This window comes from Vittaforma corneae (genome assembly GCF_000231115.1).
Source record: "Vittaforma corneae ATCC 50505 unplaced genomic scaffold supercont1.9, whole genome shotgun sequence".
NCBI classification, from domain to species: domain Eukaryota; kingdom Fungi; phylum Microsporidia; family Nosematidae; genus Vittaforma; species Vittaforma corneae.
Window position 1 is genome coordinate 78,124 of NW_006889842.1, and position 15,818 is coordinate 93,941.

At 37.8% G+C, this 15,818-nt stretch overlaps 13 protein-coding genes across 13 annotated transcripts; 11 read left to right on the forward strand and 2 right to left on the reverse strand.

The window, feature by feature from the left end:
• Positions 1 to 348: 348 nt before the first annotated feature.
• VICG_01169 (uncharacterized protein) lies at positions 349 to 2,034 on the forward strand (the record flags this gene model as incomplete). The annotated part of the gene is made up of 1 exon (XM_007604553.1): positions 349 to 2,034. The coding sequence occupies one exon, from the start codon at positions 349 to 351 to the stop codon at positions 2,032 to 2,034; it is 1,686 nt and encodes a 561-aa protein (XP_007604615.1).
• A 253-nt stretch (positions 2,035 to 2,287) lies between these two features.
• VICG_01170 (uncharacterized protein) lies at positions 2,288 to 3,097 on the forward strand (the record flags this gene model as incomplete). Its single annotated transcript, XM_007604554.1, has 1 exon — positions 2,288 to 3,097. The coding sequence occupies one exon, from the start codon at positions 2,288 to 2,290 to the stop codon at positions 3,095 to 3,097; it is 810 nt and encodes a 269-aa protein (XP_007604616.1).
• A 204-nt stretch (positions 3,098 to 3,301) lies between these two features.
• VICG_01171 (uncharacterized protein) lies at positions 3,302 to 4,153 on the forward strand (the record flags this gene model as incomplete). The annotated part of the gene is made up of 1 exon (XM_007604555.1): positions 3,302 to 4,153. The coding sequence occupies one exon, from the start codon at positions 3,302 to 3,304 to the stop codon at positions 4,151 to 4,153; it is 852 nt and encodes a 283-aa protein (XP_007604617.1).
• Positions 4,154 to 4,372: 219 nt separating this feature from the next.
• VICG_01172 (uncharacterized protein) lies at positions 4,373 to 5,758 on the forward strand (the record flags this gene model as incomplete). Its single annotated transcript, XM_007604556.1, has 1 exon — positions 4,373 to 5,758. One exon carries the CDS (start codon positions 4,373 to 4,375, stop codon positions 5,756 to 5,758), a length of 1,386 nt encoding a protein of 461 aa, XP_007604618.1.
• A 253-nt stretch (positions 5,759 to 6,011) lies between these two features.
• Positions 6,012 to 6,515, forward strand: VICG_01173 (uncharacterized protein; the record flags this gene model as incomplete). The annotated part of the gene is made up of 1 exon (XM_007604557.1): positions 6,012 to 6,515. One exon carries the CDS (start codon positions 6,012 to 6,014, stop codon positions 6,513 to 6,515), a length of 504 nt encoding a protein of 167 aa, XP_007604619.1.
• Positions 6,516 to 7,047: 532 nt separating this feature from the next.
• On the forward strand, positions 7,048 to 7,713 carry VICG_01174 (uncharacterized protein; the record flags this gene model as incomplete). Its single annotated transcript, XM_007604558.1, has 1 exon — positions 7,048 to 7,713. One exon carries the CDS (start codon positions 7,048 to 7,050, stop codon positions 7,711 to 7,713), a length of 666 nt encoding a protein of 221 aa, XP_007604620.1.
• A 271-nt stretch (positions 7,714 to 7,984) lies between these two features.
• VICG_01175 (uncharacterized protein) lies at positions 7,985 to 9,133 on the reverse strand (the record flags this gene model as incomplete). The annotated part of the gene is made up of 1 exon (XM_007604559.1): positions 7,985 to 9,133. The coding sequence occupies one exon, from the start codon at positions 9,131 to 9,133 to the stop codon at positions 7,985 to 7,987; it is 1,149 nt and encodes a 382-aa protein (XP_007604621.1).
• A 329-nt stretch (positions 9,134 to 9,462) lies between these two features.
• Positions 9,463 to 10,311, forward strand: VICG_01176 (TatD family hydrolase; the record flags this gene model as incomplete). The annotated part of the gene is made up of 1 exon (XM_007604560.1): positions 9,463 to 10,311. One exon carries the CDS (start codon positions 9,463 to 9,465, stop codon positions 10,309 to 10,311), a length of 849 nt encoding a protein of 282 aa, XP_007604622.1.
• A 342-nt stretch (positions 10,312 to 10,653) lies between these two features.
• On the forward strand, positions 10,654 to 11,313 carry VICG_01177 (uncharacterized protein; the record flags this gene model as incomplete). Its single annotated transcript, XM_007604561.1, has 1 exon — positions 10,654 to 11,313. The coding sequence occupies one exon, from the start codon at positions 10,654 to 10,656 to the stop codon at positions 11,311 to 11,313; it is 660 nt and encodes a 219-aa protein (XP_007604623.1).
• Positions 11,314 to 11,564: 251 nt separating this feature from the next.
• On the forward strand, positions 11,565 to 12,281 carry VICG_01178 (uncharacterized protein; the record flags this gene model as incomplete). The annotated part of the gene is made up of 1 exon (XM_007604562.1): positions 11,565 to 12,281. The coding sequence occupies one exon, from the start codon at positions 11,565 to 11,567 to the stop codon at positions 12,279 to 12,281; it is 717 nt and encodes a 238-aa protein (XP_007604624.1).
• A 188-nt stretch (positions 12,282 to 12,469) lies between these two features.
• VICG_01179 (uncharacterized protein) lies at positions 12,470 to 13,348 on the forward strand (the record flags this gene model as incomplete). Its single annotated transcript, XM_007604563.1, has 1 exon — positions 12,470 to 13,348. The coding sequence occupies one exon, from the start codon at positions 12,470 to 12,472 to the stop codon at positions 13,346 to 13,348; it is 879 nt and encodes a 292-aa protein (XP_007604625.1).
• A 142-nt stretch (positions 13,349 to 13,490) lies between these two features.
• VICG_01180 (uncharacterized protein) lies at positions 13,491 to 14,150 on the forward strand (the record flags this gene model as incomplete). Its single annotated transcript, XM_007604564.1, has 1 exon — positions 13,491 to 14,150. The coding sequence occupies one exon, from the start codon at positions 13,491 to 13,493 to the stop codon at positions 14,148 to 14,150; it is 660 nt and encodes a 219-aa protein (XP_007604626.1).
• A 513-nt stretch (positions 14,151 to 14,663) lies between these two features.
• On the reverse strand, positions 14,664 to 15,245 carry VICG_01181 (uncharacterized protein; the record flags this gene model as incomplete). Its single annotated transcript, XM_007604565.1, has 1 exon — positions 14,664 to 15,245. The coding sequence occupies one exon, from the start codon at positions 15,243 to 15,245 to the stop codon at positions 14,664 to 14,666; it is 582 nt and encodes a 193-aa protein (XP_007604627.1).
• Positions 15,246 to 15,818: the final 573 nt, after the last annotated feature.

The window sequence follows — 15,818 nt, forward strand, 5'->3', positions numbered from 1 at the left end:
GCTTACGAGCTGATCCTTAGTATTAATGAATGCATGTAAAATTCTCCACTGCCGTAGTCTTTTGATGAGAAGTGTCAAAATCAAGCTAATTTTTGAAATATCCACGTTTAAGCGTAAGCCCATGCCAAATAAGATATTGGCAATATTTCGACTTTACACGTCATTTGACAGTAAAACCTCATCAAATGATAGCGCATTGCTATTATGTACAACATAGATTGTATAGGCTTTCTAAAATCTTTGATTGGTGATACTTTAGCTCTCCAACTAGTTACATTGAGCGTCTATTGCCATCTCAATTCGTTTAACTAATGCTAAGTATTTAAGCTAAAGAAAATTTACCCCTTTATGAGCTTTCTCCAGCAGTTTGGTTTCAAGCATTTACTAAAGTGTTTTCTAAAGATCATTCATTGCTGTTGGAGGTCTACAAATAAGTATTATCTTATTGGTATGCTATGTCTTCTTCCCTTATATATTGCAATGGATTACAGAGAAGTTATGACATTCGACTATCTAATCTTGGCATTCAAGAGGGACGATGGATATACAATGTATGACTATGCCACCATGTCTGTGAAGATATTCCTTGTAAAGCTAATCATAGCCATATTCAACGATATCGCAACAAGCGAATTCTTTTATAGTGGATTGAAAACTTCTCTGACCGACTTTTTGGGTCTAGATTGGAATTCGTTCCATCGCTATACAACTGGAGAACTCCTCCTTAGACAATACGAGAAGGGAGAGGCAGTCTCCATCATTATGTATGGTATTGTCATGAAAATTGTTGCTAGTGCTCTGGGTGCTGTTCTAACCATAGTACATATCATTAAAAAAACTACGCTTAATTTTGGATTAGGAATGCTTATGGGATCTGTAATGCATATCGTTATATTTACGGCATGCCTGAAGACGCTCAATGCCTTTCAGCACAAGTATATTGATACCAAGAATCGCTCACGCTCGCTTGTTGAAAATGAATCGTCAAATTTTCATATTGTCAAAGTATACAACCTTAATAAAAACTCGCACGAGAGGATACGTGATGTAATGCATGCAAGATATAAAGCAAAGCTTGGATACCTGGTATACAAGTCAAAAAGCGAGCTGTACTACAAGACTATCGAAATATTATCCAATGTCTTTGTCATTGCACTGTACTACACAGATGTAATATCAGGAGACTTTCTGGATGCGACCGTTAGTCAAATTTGCCATCTATGTGACTCTCTAAGGACGTTTCTGACGTCAATTACAGAATTCAGTGAATACTTTTATTTGTTTTGTACACTAGAGCAAGGCTTGATCCAGGGCGAAATTAGACCAATTTTGCTTGACACTATTAGCAAGATTGAATGCGACAGTCTTTCGTTTCAAGCCCTCTTCTCTAATGTTAGTTTCAAGCTTGAAAAAAATCAAAAAATGGCTATTGTAGGTGCAAACGGCTCAGGAAAAACCATACTGCTTAGGATCTTAGCTGGACTACTGGATTACAATGGAAGTGTTAGATTTGATGGAAATGAGCTGTACCAAATAAATAGACAGCATCTGTACGGTCTTCTAACATTTATATCACAGGCTGATGCCTATTCTGACGGGAGTATAATGAGCAACTTGAAATACGGAAATAATCTGAGCGAGGATGAAATAATTGGAAAATGCAGACGCTTCAACGTCGACTGTATCTTTTCTGAACTAGAAAATGGGTATGCAAAGGATTCGTCCTCATTAGGAACCGAATTGAGCGGAGGACAGAGGCAAAGAGTAAGTTTTATGAGGGGGGTGCTGAGAAGTACGCCTGTGCTTATTGTAGATGACTGTCTTTCGGGAGTAAATATGCGAGATAGGGGCGTTTTAGTAGAAAATCTGCTATCACTGAACGATCGCATGATAATTATGACATGCAGTAGATTTGACTTCCTTAGTAAGTTTGATAAAATTTTGCTGCTGCAAGGAGATGCGTCAAGGGCTGGATCCTTTGACGAATTGGAGGGCGAGCTGAGGTCGTACTTTAAGACGAACGTCATGGCGTAAACACAAAATGCCTGTGGCTCTGGGAAAAGCTCAATACTTGACGCATTAGTTTGTGCAATCAAAGATTTTAATCAATTTTGGGAGAATTCTATGAGGGGTATAGACGGAGTTGTTTAAATGCAAAGCTGCAAATAAGTTGAGCATAACAAAGAAAGCTAGCTAACATCTAAGGCTGACCAGCATATGGAGTTGACAATATTTGGTCTTGCCTGGTAAGTATCAAATGTTTTGTTAATTCTATTTGTTTATACCCATGACAGTCCCAAGATATATCTGTTCAGAAATTGATCTGCCTCTTTGCAAAACCTTGGGAATTGAACAAACCGTTTACAATGCATTCAGCACTACTATTCTCGGACTTCAAATTAACTCTCCATATAGTCTTGCATTGCTTTTAATTTCAGTAGTATGTGCTAATAGAATGATATCGCACGTGGATTCACTATACTCATCCATTGGAAGAGGTGAGATGAAGACTTTTTTTTATTTATACATGATTTCCAACTCGCTTCTCGTCTGCACCCTTTGTTTTGACAAACTTTTGGGTGATGATGGTCTTAAGTTCCTAAATGTGCTACAAGCAGCATTCCAATCAACCATGTTCTTCAGCCTATTTACAGGCGGGATGACGATAGACAAGATTTACGGAGTGTTTGGCATGAAGTCTGCAAGTGTTATGCAGATTCTTTCGACAATATACTTTGTGATGATCAGCACCTTTATATATATCTTCGTAGCGATTAAAAATAGAGAGTTAATAACAATTTTAGTATCAATAGAAACAGGATGTATAGTGCTGTATTTGGGATCTCAGATCAAGAATTTAAGGAAGAGCAACGGTGAGATATGGGGATACGGTGTTCTTTGGGTTATTTTTATGTTTTTCGTGATGTCTAAAATACATACTGTTCTGTGTGCCAATCTTGTTGCAAGACTTAGTGAAAGAAGCCTCGACAATATGTTTTTCAACATCTGCTATACATTCTTAGTTGTAATGATGTGCCACAAGTTTTGGTTGAGTACGTATGATTTTGAGCTTGAATGCCTGGCACTAAACGTGTAATAAATTGATAGAGTATAATTATTCGAGTTTATTTGCAGTTCATATTCTGTTGAAACAGCATGTAATGTTTTAGCTACAGACCATTCATTTTGTTTGTCTAGTTGCTAATATGTCTCTTTGATGTTTTATATTGAAATACTATGCAAAAATAATTGCTTATGCGAACTCTGGTTTAGCACCTATACCTTTGCTTCATCCACCCTCATGAAAGAAGACTATTCAACAATTGAACATGACTTTTTGCATGTCAAGGATTACTTCAGCAATTACAAATTTACATACAAGGAGAGACGAAGTAAGCTAGACTTTCTATTAAACATATCCAATGAGCCTGCGCATGACACAACAAGTCTCATTGCCTCTTCCAAGGAGCAATTGGTCGAAGTGAAACACATATACAAAAAACTTGATGAGGAAATGAAAGAACTGAGCGTGGAGGTCTATAATGAGGAACAATTGCTATCACAAAATACAGAAAAACTCAATGAGCTGAACAAGCTTGAGTCTTCCTTACAGAAGGAATACAACCATTTAGTAGATCTGCACGAAAAGGTGCTGGTCAATGACAAGTTAAATGAAGAATTTGACGAAATTGAAAATGGCATTAAACGAGTCTTCGGTGAAATTGAAAGCAAAAAGTCTCTGATTGGCACATTCTCCATTGAGTCCAAGCTTGAAGAAGAAAGACAGTTGAAGGAAGTGAGGAATGATCTCGCGGCTAAGCAGCGAAGACTAACGATTATTAACACAGAAAACTACATTGAAGATATATTTTACTGGGAAAAGCAGTACTTGGAAGTCCTTGAGAAGATTTTTGGAACGATAACCATCAATAGCTCGGAAGATCGAAGTTGCCTGAAAATAACAATGAACAATCCATCAAAGAACAATCCTGTACTTGAGATAAATATCAAAGGAAAGAAGCTGCTGGACTGTTTTATTTCAAAAAACAACTTTACTGAAAAGCAGCAGGCCGAGTTTGAAAGGATTAAAGAGTATTCGCTTAAGCTCAATGAGGTAAGACCCCTATTGATTTACTTTGCAATAAATTGTTAAAAGCTAGGGACAAAAACTAAAGTGTGCGTAAAGTCTCTTAAACTTTTAAATAATTCTTTATCCAATGGCATCTTGTATTAGGAATGAAACAGCTAATAAGAATTAGGCTGTAAGTTAAAACAGATCGTTAATGCACAGCATGCAACACTGCTGTTTTGTAAGGTAATTCCCTGAGAAACCTGAAACAAATATAACAAAGGTGTTCTTAGAATGTAAACAATGATCTTGGCTTTGCTGAATCTGTCATTAGCTCAGGCATTTGAATGCATCCTGGATGCAGATTGCAGAATAGACACTTTTCTCGACTTTGGAAATAAATTCTGTGTTAATAATAGATGCACCAGTATAAAGCCCGCTTACAGCCCGTGTAAGCTACCGCAGGAATGTGCTTCGTTTATTTACTACGGTCCACTGGCATGCTCTACGGATTGTAGCACTAAAAGTGAGTGCGGCAATCCATTCTATGAGAAAACAGTATATTGCTGCAGGCCTGTGCCCTTGAGGGGAAAGTGCCATCCGGAAAGGCCTAAGCCACTCAACGGCTGCTCAAGGAACCACTTCTGTCTGACCGAAAACGGAATTTCAAGGTGCTCCGAAAAGCCTGAGCCTACATGGATGCTGGGAACCATATTGAGCTTGGGTGGCAATTTACTCATTAATCTTGGAATAAACTTTCAGAAGAAAAGCTACACATCGAGAGATGTCAATCTAATGAGCTACACTCTCAACTCAATGCATCTCGGAATCTTCCTTTACTTCTTGGGCAAGGTATCTAGCTTTAGCGCATATATATTCTGTAATCAATCTATCTTGGCCGGACTAAGTGCCTTCGGGCTGGTCTTCAATTCAATATTCGCACCAATAATCAACAAGGAAATATTCACTTGGAATGATGGAGGGGCGATCACCCTCGTGCTCATCGGATCCTTCATTATGATCAACAATACTAGTAGAACCCATACTACCTACACGATCTGCGAGTTAATAAGCATGCTAAAGCAAAATCAGAATATTGTTTGGATCATCTTTATATTTACAAGCATCTTTTCATTATTCCTTATCATCAAGTTTGTGGAACTAAACAGCCCATGGAGTCTCATTAATGACAGATTTCAGTTCCTCAAGTCCGAAACCCTGTTTTTAGAAGAGAATGGCGTTGTGCTGAAGTATGTAATGGTGTTTGTCTACGTTTTTCTTTCCTCATTTATTGCCTCATTCACAACACTGAGCATCAAAATTTTAGGCCAGATTGCAGATAGATACCTCAATGAGCAGGGGCCTGTGTTCTCATTCACCACGCTGTTTTTCATCTTCACGCTCTTTCTGTGCACTTTTCTGCAGATATACTGGCTGAATAGAGCCTTAAAACACTACGACGCATTGATTGTTCTGCCAATATTTCATATGAGCTGGACCGTCCTGAGTATCCTCACGGCTGGAATCTATTTCCAGGACTTCGAGTCGTACTCTAAGAAGCAGCTCAAAGAATTTATTGTAGGCATATTGGTAATATTCTGCGGCTCCATTTTTCTAGGGCTTAAAATCAGAAATAAGGGTGTGATAGAAAGTAGAAGGCTTGAGGCCAGCGATGACAAGACAAAATAGCTCTGTTCAAAATATAGTCTTTTATTTGATCAACGAATGCATGTTTAAATGCTTATAGCGCACTTCTTACTCTAATGTGTGGCAGCTTTTCTCCATCTATCATTGAGATATGCTCGGGGTGTGCTTGTCATTATTCAGAGCGGATTTGGTATTTAGGTGTCGTCACTCAATACATATCTCTTCTAATATTTCTTTGTCTGGACAAAACAAACAGAAAAAATTTACCTTTGTCCACGGCTCCCCTCCCCAAACGATGGGTGGTGTTGACAACTCAGCCGAGGATGTATTTGATGTAGAAAGAATACTTGATGATCGGGTAGTCAAGGGGAAAAAACAGTATCTCATTAAGTGGATTGGATATCCGGATAGTGAAAACACATGGGAATATGAGGAAAATCTAATGTGCGAAGAGATGTTGAAGAGTTATATGGACACTAAAACCAAAAAGGAGAGCGAGAAGAAAACCAAAGAGAAGCAAAATGCGAAAAAGACGAGCACGCGGAGCAAAGCCGCACTTGAATCAAACAAGCCAGCTGCTGAACCGAAGAGTGCGCTAGTTCCTCTAATCACAAATGAATGGCATAACGAAATTGAGAAGGTTATAGGGGCTTCAATAAATGAGTATGGAGTGATTGAAATCGAGTATATACTCAAAAAAAATGGGCAAAACGCCACCTCTCCAAGTGATGTATTGAAATACAAGGCGCCTTTGAAGCTAATTGAATTTTATGAAGAGAATCTATCATTTCCAGAATAAATTATGAGTTAAAATGTGTCTGTCGAGATATGACTTTAAAGCTGTATTTAAAAGTTTCGCACTTGTGCTATGAAGAAATATGCCATCTGATTTATTTAAGGCTCAAATGAAAGCCCTGAAAAGAATCCGCACATGAAAAGTGCAATGGAAAGCAATGGGCCAAGGCAGATAAAGATGATTATTGCCCTTTGTTTTGGACTACCATCGACAATATTCCTATTTGTATCTTTGTTAGTTTGGCTGTTTTAATGAGTATGCTATTTGTAAGCTTGCCAGCCGCAAAAACAAAAGAACAGTAGTCTAATAATTAAATGAGCCGCCTACATCTTCTGCAGCACCAGAGCATTCTACTCCTACCAGCTGGAGATTTGTAAATTGTATGTGCGTCTTTGAACTAAAACTTTGTGACTTGGCCTATTTGCTGCATGGTGTTTCAAACTATTCATTATATTTTACTTGATGGCTCTGTATCTCCGTTTCTCCTTTTAACCCTTTAAACGATATTTAATGGAATAAAGGAAGTTGATCATATATGTTCGGCAGAATCATAGTTCTTAGATACATTAATGTCTACATTCAGGATATCCCAGAGGAAGATATTAGGCGTGTCGAGGATCGAATCGGTGTCTTGGATCTCTGCAATAACAGTCTTCGTGATGTCCCACGTTCTGTTGAACGGTTGAGAAATCTCCAGTTGATACTGATTATTCAGAACCCCATCCAATTCCTACCAGACTTTTTCTTTAGACTAGATTTCTTAGATTGTATCCTGATAGCCGATTGTCTGATCACCTACATTCCAGACGCCATTGCAAATCTTCGTAATCTAACGATCTTAGCTATGCCGAGAAATAGGATTGAGTATGTTTCACCGTACATTTTCACTATGCCTAAGCTAGAATGTATTAGGTTGGACAAAAACTGCATTAGAGGACTGTATCTTCCCCAGAACCTTCATATAGGATCTAAAAAGATTTACGCATCCGACAACCCCTTCAACGAAATGGACCTCAATAATGGCCTTCTAGGAAAAATCACACTGAGACGGGTATTTGGGAAGAATATCTATTTCACGAAGGAGGAAGAAGAGGCTGCAAATCCGGCGAACCAGAAACCTAGTACTCTAAAAATTCTTATGTATGCATTTTTAGTAGGTGTGATCATTGGGATAATTGAGGCAGCACTGGGAATAAACTAAAAGATAAAATCTTCGTATTTTTAATATGGCTTGTATTGCAAATAGCATTGTTGTTATGGTAGCTGACTGGCTTTATGTTAAATTTCGACAAATCCAACTTATTCTTTAAATTTTCTAATCAATATCAGAACACCCCTCTGTATGATATTAATGCGTAGACAAGGACTGATACACAAGATATTTACTCAAAAGAACAGCACATATAGAGAAATCTCTTAAAACTAAATATAATTGAGTGTATTTGCCATAAACTTTATTTGAAAATTTTTAACTACAATGCATATGTTAGTAAAAGTATTGCGCCATTCTTAGAGATACAGTTAACAGAGCAAACATCGTCCCTCTCAACAACCGAAACAGATCCCTTGGGTGCTATTTTTGTTTGCCCATTAACTGTCAATTCTATTTTGCCTTTAATGATGTAAACAGAAAAGGCATTCTCAGTTTTGTAGTTGTCGACATAGGCCAGATAATCAAGAGTCATTGTGGCAACATCGACAGAAATGGAGCAGAAAAGAGGGGCAATTGTGTTCTTGTTAAGATTTAAAACTGTATTTTCAACTTCAAAGATGTGTGATCTCTTCTGTTTTTTGGGGTCATGAGCCTCAATTCTGGTTCTCTCAAACGAACTGGTGCTCTCCACCTCAGAGTGCACCTTTTGGCTTACCTCTTTCTGCCTAGTTGTTGAGGAACTTTTCTTCTTCGGTGATGTTTTAATGGTCTTAAAGCTTTTTAATGCCATATTGACATCCCCCTTTACATCCGGCTTTAAAGCTGTCTCAATTCCAAGCCTATTCATAGAATTCTCCTTTATTTCGCTCTCTTGTCCAATCATAGACGCGGTATCATTTTGAATGCCAGGATCCATGTCAATTCCATCAGAAATAATGTAACCTGAATTAGTCCCGTCAAAATTATTTGCCTCGGCCGAATTGTCTTTACCATCCGGAAGCCTAATCAGACTGCTGTCCTCTTCTGAGGTAACCACCTTTTTAATTGTTGCCTTCATATATCCTGTGTGGCTTTCTCTATTGCTACTTTCTATACCACTATTTTCCGTACTACTTTCTGCAAGGCCTTTCTGGAGTATTTTACCTTCATCTACACTCTGCCGATACAGATCCTCAGCAAGCTCTTCACTAGTCCTGATTTTCTGAATATTCCCCTCGCCCTGAATGCTTTTCCTAATGGTGTTGATGTTAAAGAGAGTATCACTTGGTTCAATGGATTTTTCATTGTCAATTGAATCAATGGTTGAATTGCCAATGACACTTACTGCAGTAGACCAGTATTCATCAACATTCTCAATATCGTCGTCGTCATGCTTAATGTTAAGGTTGTCATTTACATTTAGTGTCTTCTTTCGGAACATCTGAGAAGCCTTTTCTGCTCTGGCAAGTGGCTTATAGGTTTTTCTCATTGGGGTGTGTTTAGTCAAGAAAAGAAAGAAAAAATAAATGCAAAGACAAGCTTGCATTATTGGAGAGCAGCCATCAAAATAGTCGGAGGTGTAGGTACTGTTACTGATTAAAAAGACAAGCCTACTTTTCAAGGCTTTGCATGTGCATTGCTGTGTTGATGCTAAGTAGATAAGTTTAATTTTGATATGAGGAAATAATATTAAAATGATTTTGCCCCTTACATTATTTGTTAGCTATGTTCGCAGGACAGCTTAGCTTTCATATTTTAGCCATATCTTCATCTGCTCACTCTTAATCGCCACTTTTAAGCCCTTCATCCACCACCAAGATGTTTATCGATATCGCCTGTAACATCACGTGTGAAAAAATGCAAGAGAACATAGAACAGATACTTCAGGATTGTAGATTGAATAAAGTATTTCCGGTGTTCGTGGGGCTGGATGTTTCTAGCTCTGAAAAATGCTTGGAGCTGGCAAGAATTTACAATACCTGCTGCTTTTTGGGGGTTCATCCAAACCACATTCAGAGGAAGCATAAGCAGTCAATAGAAGACGATTTTACAGGTAAGAGCGAAGTGGAGGTTCTAAAAAATAGTATTAAAAATATGGATTTCAGTGATGCAAGGGTCATTGGCATCGGAGAGTGCGGATTGGACTATTTTAGATCTTGTAAGTCAAAAGAGCAGTTGGAAATATTTGCTTTCCAGGTTGGCTTGCAAGAAGAATATGATTTGCCCATTTTTTATCACTGTAGAGATGCATTTGAGGACTTCATCAGAATTGCAATTAGCAATGGCAAGGCACACAGAGGTGTAGTTCATAGTTTTGATGGAACTGTTGAAGAGGCTAGAACGGCTATTTCGTATGGATTTTGTATTGGAATAAATGGTTGCTCGTTGAGGACTGAGGAGAATATTGAGGTTGTGAAAGATATACCACTCACCCATATTTTGCTCGAGACAGATAGCCCATACTGCCAAATAAGAAAGGGCCATGCATCAAGCCAGTTCGCTACGATTGGAAGGTCTAAATTTAGCATGCCTGTTAATATTAGAAATGTGGCAGAAGCGGTAGCATGCATAAAGGGCATTTCGATCGAAGAACTTGAGAGAATTACATATGAAAACACAGTCAGGTTGTTTCCAAAGCTTAAAAAATTTGTAGACCAGTGGAAGTAATGCAGTTCACTTAATCGATGGATGACCAAACAGTGGCAAATACAGATCTACTGTCGAGGATTATTAAGTGTAATCAATAGACTAAGAGCTTTGTCGGCAGAAAGTTTCATGGTGGTGAGTGGGAGTGTCAAATGGCTTATAGCTTTGTGACGGATATTTGTTGAATATTTTTGGAAAGTAAATCTATCAATATGTCAAAATTATAAGCGATTTTGTCAGCCTTTACTGGTCCATGCTAGATGCTTACACGGCTTTCAAGTACGATTTGGCTCCCACAGTATTTTCAATATAGATTTGCATTGGCTGTCTATTCTGTTTTATTTACGCTTGAAAAAATTGCCCATGCCCGAAGAAGTGTGGTCCTCGCGTTTCATGAGCTCATTATGGTCAGAAACAAGCGAAACATGGGAGGATACCCATGAAGATTGGCGGATTGTTGGCACCAACCCATTCAATCGCAGGAATGTGTGCGAGAAGCCAAAGATAGAAGAAGATTTTTTGCTGTATGTGGTTGAATTTCCGTCCAAAAGACTAGACATAGCGTATAATATAAGTAATGAGAAGATACAGAAGAATGTGTATGTGATTTTGGAGGCCGATAGGGGAGAGGACTGTGGGATAATTAAAGGATATACAACGCGTGACTGCTGGGAAGACTTTCTAAGAAGATATAAGAATATAGACAATGACTTTAAACTGAAGAGGATATATCGAGTGGCAAATGAGGAGGATCTGAAGGTTAATCAGCAGAGAAAGGAAATGGTTGCCTATGCAATTGAAGAATGCAAGAAGCATGTTGAGGAGATGAGTCTCAAAATGACAGTTCTAGACTGCGAGTACCAGTTTGATCTCAACAAAGTTACATTCTTTTACAAGAGTGAGGAGAGGATTGATTTTAGAGGGCTCGTCAAGGATCTTTATAAGGTGTTTAAGACGCGTATTTGGATGTGCTCAGTTGATAAGTCGGTTGATAAAATGCTAATAGAAGTACTCAAAGAATAAAACACAAAATAAATAGATTAACTAAAAACATACTTGGCCTATCTATATTTAATCTAAGTGTTAGTTTGGTAAGATTAGTTTCCACGGTTCACAATGGTGTCTTTGCATGATATACAACAATGTAGGCAAAATCTGCTTGCATTCTAGGATCAAATTTCACGTACTACTAAGCTTTAAAGTATATACTTCCGTGAAGTTTTTTGCCACTCTAACTCTCCTGCGTTTTAATAAGATAACTTTTTCACTTGCCCATGTCCCAAGAAAGTATCAGACTTAAAGTGGAGCTAAACTCGATGATCAAGTTCTACGTCAGAACACATCAAAAGTCTTCACTGAATGATTTAAAAAAAGCAATTAACAACATTTTGAAAACAAACTACAACATCACTATTCCCAGCTATGCTCTTCGAAGCTCCGATTGGTTTGAAGTACTGGACATATATACAGTTGGAGATGTGCTGGAGGACAATCAAGTCGTGATGATAGATCCCTTCACAAGTATGCATTTGAGCTTAAACAAGAAGAAGCTACCATTCCAACTTCTTAATAAGGAGCTTTCTGAAACCGATACTTCTCCAAAGCCAGTATATACTGCAGAAAAGGCTGTAAAGAAGAGTCGTGTATCAATTCAGGAGTCCCAGCCGATGCCTGTGCAGTCAGTTACGGAGAAAATTCCTCGCCAGTCAATCCTAGAGAAGATTACTGAACCAACAGTCACCTTAAACCAAAAAAAGATGGAAAAGACAGAGGAGCTGCAGAAAGAAAGTCCAGAGCCTGAAAAGAAAGTAGAAGTGTCTGTTCAAAACGAAGAGCCTCTTCCAGTTCCGCCAAGGCCAGACAATTTTAAAGGGTTTGTAGTTAATATTCCAGATCTGAATAAATCACAGGGAATAAAGATCAACGAGTCTTCATTTAAGCCACTTAAGAAGAGGCGTGTTGATGAAGATAGGCTTGAGATTGAACTTTGACAATGCTCAAATACAAGACAGAGCAATAAATTAATGAAACTAGCCAACTTTAATTATCTTTTGCAAACCACATCAATAGTTTTGGAAATGGCACCATTGCCGCTATTGCGTAGAATAACAAATATACCAGAGGAGTAACGTAGTTTGTAGGGAGCCTGTTTAGCTTTCTACCCCAATAGCCACCCGCAATGATACATGATATTGTTCTTTGCCTTTCGTTTTATTTGGGTCTTAATAGACGCAGGCACGTCTTCTATAGATCAGAAATATTCATTTTTACTGCGGTATTGCTGGCTCTCTTACGTGGCCACACACATCCTCTTTTTCTTTCATCATTCTTTGCATTTGTTGTTCCATTTTCTATTGAAAACATCATTTCTCTTCCAGTTTCAATAGGATTTGAGCCCTGGAAGTACTTTTTCCAGATATATAGCACTGCTACTGAATCAAAGCATTATGTTATGTACTTGGTATTCATTCTAACACTATTCTGCTTTGCACAGGCTCTTAATTTAAAAATAGGTAACAAAAACATAGCACGAAAAACCTTTCATTTCTTGGGATTCCTCACCTTTTCCAAAATGCAGAAGTTGAACATTCTCTTGGGATGCTTGACCGTATACATCTCAGTGTGGATCTGTACCATAGCCCTGATCACTAAACATCTGACATTCTTGACCAAGGAAGCTGAAGTGCAGAAAGATTGCTATTCTCTGACATTTCTGGTTTTTATTTTGACTTATTCACAGGTTGTCCTCGAAAAAAGAGAGTTTTATAAACTTTTGATTTCAATATGCATCCTGGATTCGTTTGCATCATTTACAGGTGATATTTTGAAGAAAAAGAAAAAATCATGTGAGGGGATGATTGTTGGAATTGTTGCCTCCTGTACAGCAGAATTTCTCACTTTAAAGTCAATTGATGTCTTGTATCACCTATCAATTGGCATGATAGAATACAGATGCTGTATAAATGATAATATTGCTATCGGTTTATCTAGCATCTGCTATCATTTACTACAACGCGAGCTTTTCCCTGGCCAGTGCCTAGATTGCGTGCCTGAATGATTGGTATTTCAATGACTGCTTAGCCAAACCACACCATCTACATATAGTTAGCGATTATATAGAAACTTGGTCTTTATTACTCACAATCCTTTAGCCTCCTTTTCCTGTATATACTTATAATCCAAAGTTCAAAAGGAGAATAATGAAGACAGCAGAGTACAAAGTTACAAGAGTCATCATCCAAACAATTTCAATGGCTATGATGGTGACCAATATGGGAGTGTTTGCATACACATATCTGTGTGAGTTTAATAGGCTGGAGGAGAGATTAGCCAACAAGCCAACATTTCTATTTTCTGACATGAGCATGTACGTTTGCGCCATCAATATGCTATTTTCTGTGATAACGGCATGCTGTATCACTTCTAAATTCAAATTCTGGATGGCGCTCTGTGAAAAAGCTCTTTATATGCAAATTGCATTTACATGCAGTGCTGCATTTTATTTTTATTGCTTTTATGTCAGCTCAGTAATGACTTCGGTTTCTGAAGAAATGATTGACCATACCCAGGGATTCCTAACTTTATTGAAAAGCTACAACATTTTTCCCGTAAGAAATAGCTATGTGGAAGGCTTTAGGCAGCATATTGAATTTGTTGTCAATGTATTTTGTATTGTTCAATTGGCCGTTGCTTTTGGAGCCTATATCCAGGCTAAAATACTTGGTTACACAACTACAATTGATCTTGAGAAGAAGGCGATGTCTGCACCAAAGGTTGAAGTGATGGGAAGAGTAGGGGCACAAAGAATGAGTGCAACACTGAAAACCATTCCTAAAATGAATGGCACAGTGGCTGCTTGAATAAAACCTTAATATCGTTTATGGCCGATTTTAAAATGTTTAGTAAAAACGTCTAGTAAAATTTTATAAATTGCTTAAACATACTGCATCAAAAATAAAGGAGCGCATTGGTAAATTAAAGGAGACACGCACGTATTTAAAGAAAATATGTATTCAAGGGCATGGCACAACGATTTGTTCTGAAGGACAGAAGCAAAGATGCCAATGGACGCAAAGAGATGTCACACATGATCAGAGATCCACGGCAGAAGGCTGCCAGCGCACAGTTTGACTCAAAAAAGAAGAAGACATCAAAAAGTAAGCTAGTAAAGATGAATGCAAAGAGGCAGAACAAGAAGAAAGTTCTTTCACTAGATGACCAAGGTGTCAAAACTAGAATTATGAGAAGGTCGTTAGCGGCAGGGAGATCAAAAACTAAATAAACCAGATTAATCAATCCATAATGCTTTGAGCAGTATTTATATTTGCTTGGTGCACCCACCCAAGCGTTTTAATCTAAATATTTTTGTTCGTTTATAAAAGTTGGAGTATTTTCTCATACGAGTCAGTTCTTTCTCCTGCATTTCTGTCGTATGTGAGCTCAATAAAATTCTCAAGTACCCTTAAGCCTGAGCACTCTTCACATGATTCAAATATATAATCAATTATTGCCGCGGATTTTGCTTCGTCAACAACAAGCCTTTCAAACTTCTGGATATTCACCTTTTCCAGGCTTTCAATCTCCGAAATGATCTTATTTTTTCTAGTTTGTTCATGGAAATCACTCCGGGCTTCTGCAATTTTAGACTCGATGTACTCCTTTCTTGATGCCACATTCTCAAGCGCCTTTTGATCGAAGTTCTGAACGAAGGCCTTTGCCTCTTTTGTGATTTTTGCAAAAAGAGGAAGACACTTTCTCAGGATTTCAGTGTGGGCCTCAACAAGCACTCTTCTGGGATATCTTTCTTCAACATGTGGGCATCTTGAATGTTTTGGAAACTTTTTGAGTGTTTTTAGAATATTCTCGCTGGAATCCAAGGCTTGTCTAATGTTCATTTGGGCACTAAGTTTTACCAAATAGATATGGAGATTGCTCACTTCGCATGCAGCCCTCATCTTTCAAAGCACACTTGCACCGTGAATATAGCTATGCTGTGGATGCAGTTTACCGTCTTTTCATTAGTAACTTTATCTCAAGGCAAATTAACTGTCAATCATTTAAATAGGCAAACTTTATCCAAAAAATTCAATAGTAAAACAGAGACTTCACAGAATATTTGTATAATTGACCAATTGGCTGCTTGAACTAGACAAAGCCATGCAGAACGACGTAAATTCACGTGGAATGGATTCTTTCCATCACCAGCCAACTTTGATGCTAAAATTTTTACAAAAAGATGCACTGTGCACAAAATCACCCAACATATTGGCAAAATGAAGCCAAATCAAATGATAAGTCACTCATTTTTCTTTATTTTGATTTTAAATTCCTGTTTCTAAATTTTCCAGGCCGTGAAGAATCCGGCATCAAACAACAAGTATGGTGTGTTCTACTCCATAATACTTTTAAATTTTCATTTTTACTTCTGTTAAACCATTATTGATTGACAGCCACACCAGTCAAATTAATTGTGTTTTATATTCTTCAAAATAAATAAAATAGAAAGTTTTGTTGTTTATTTACAAAAA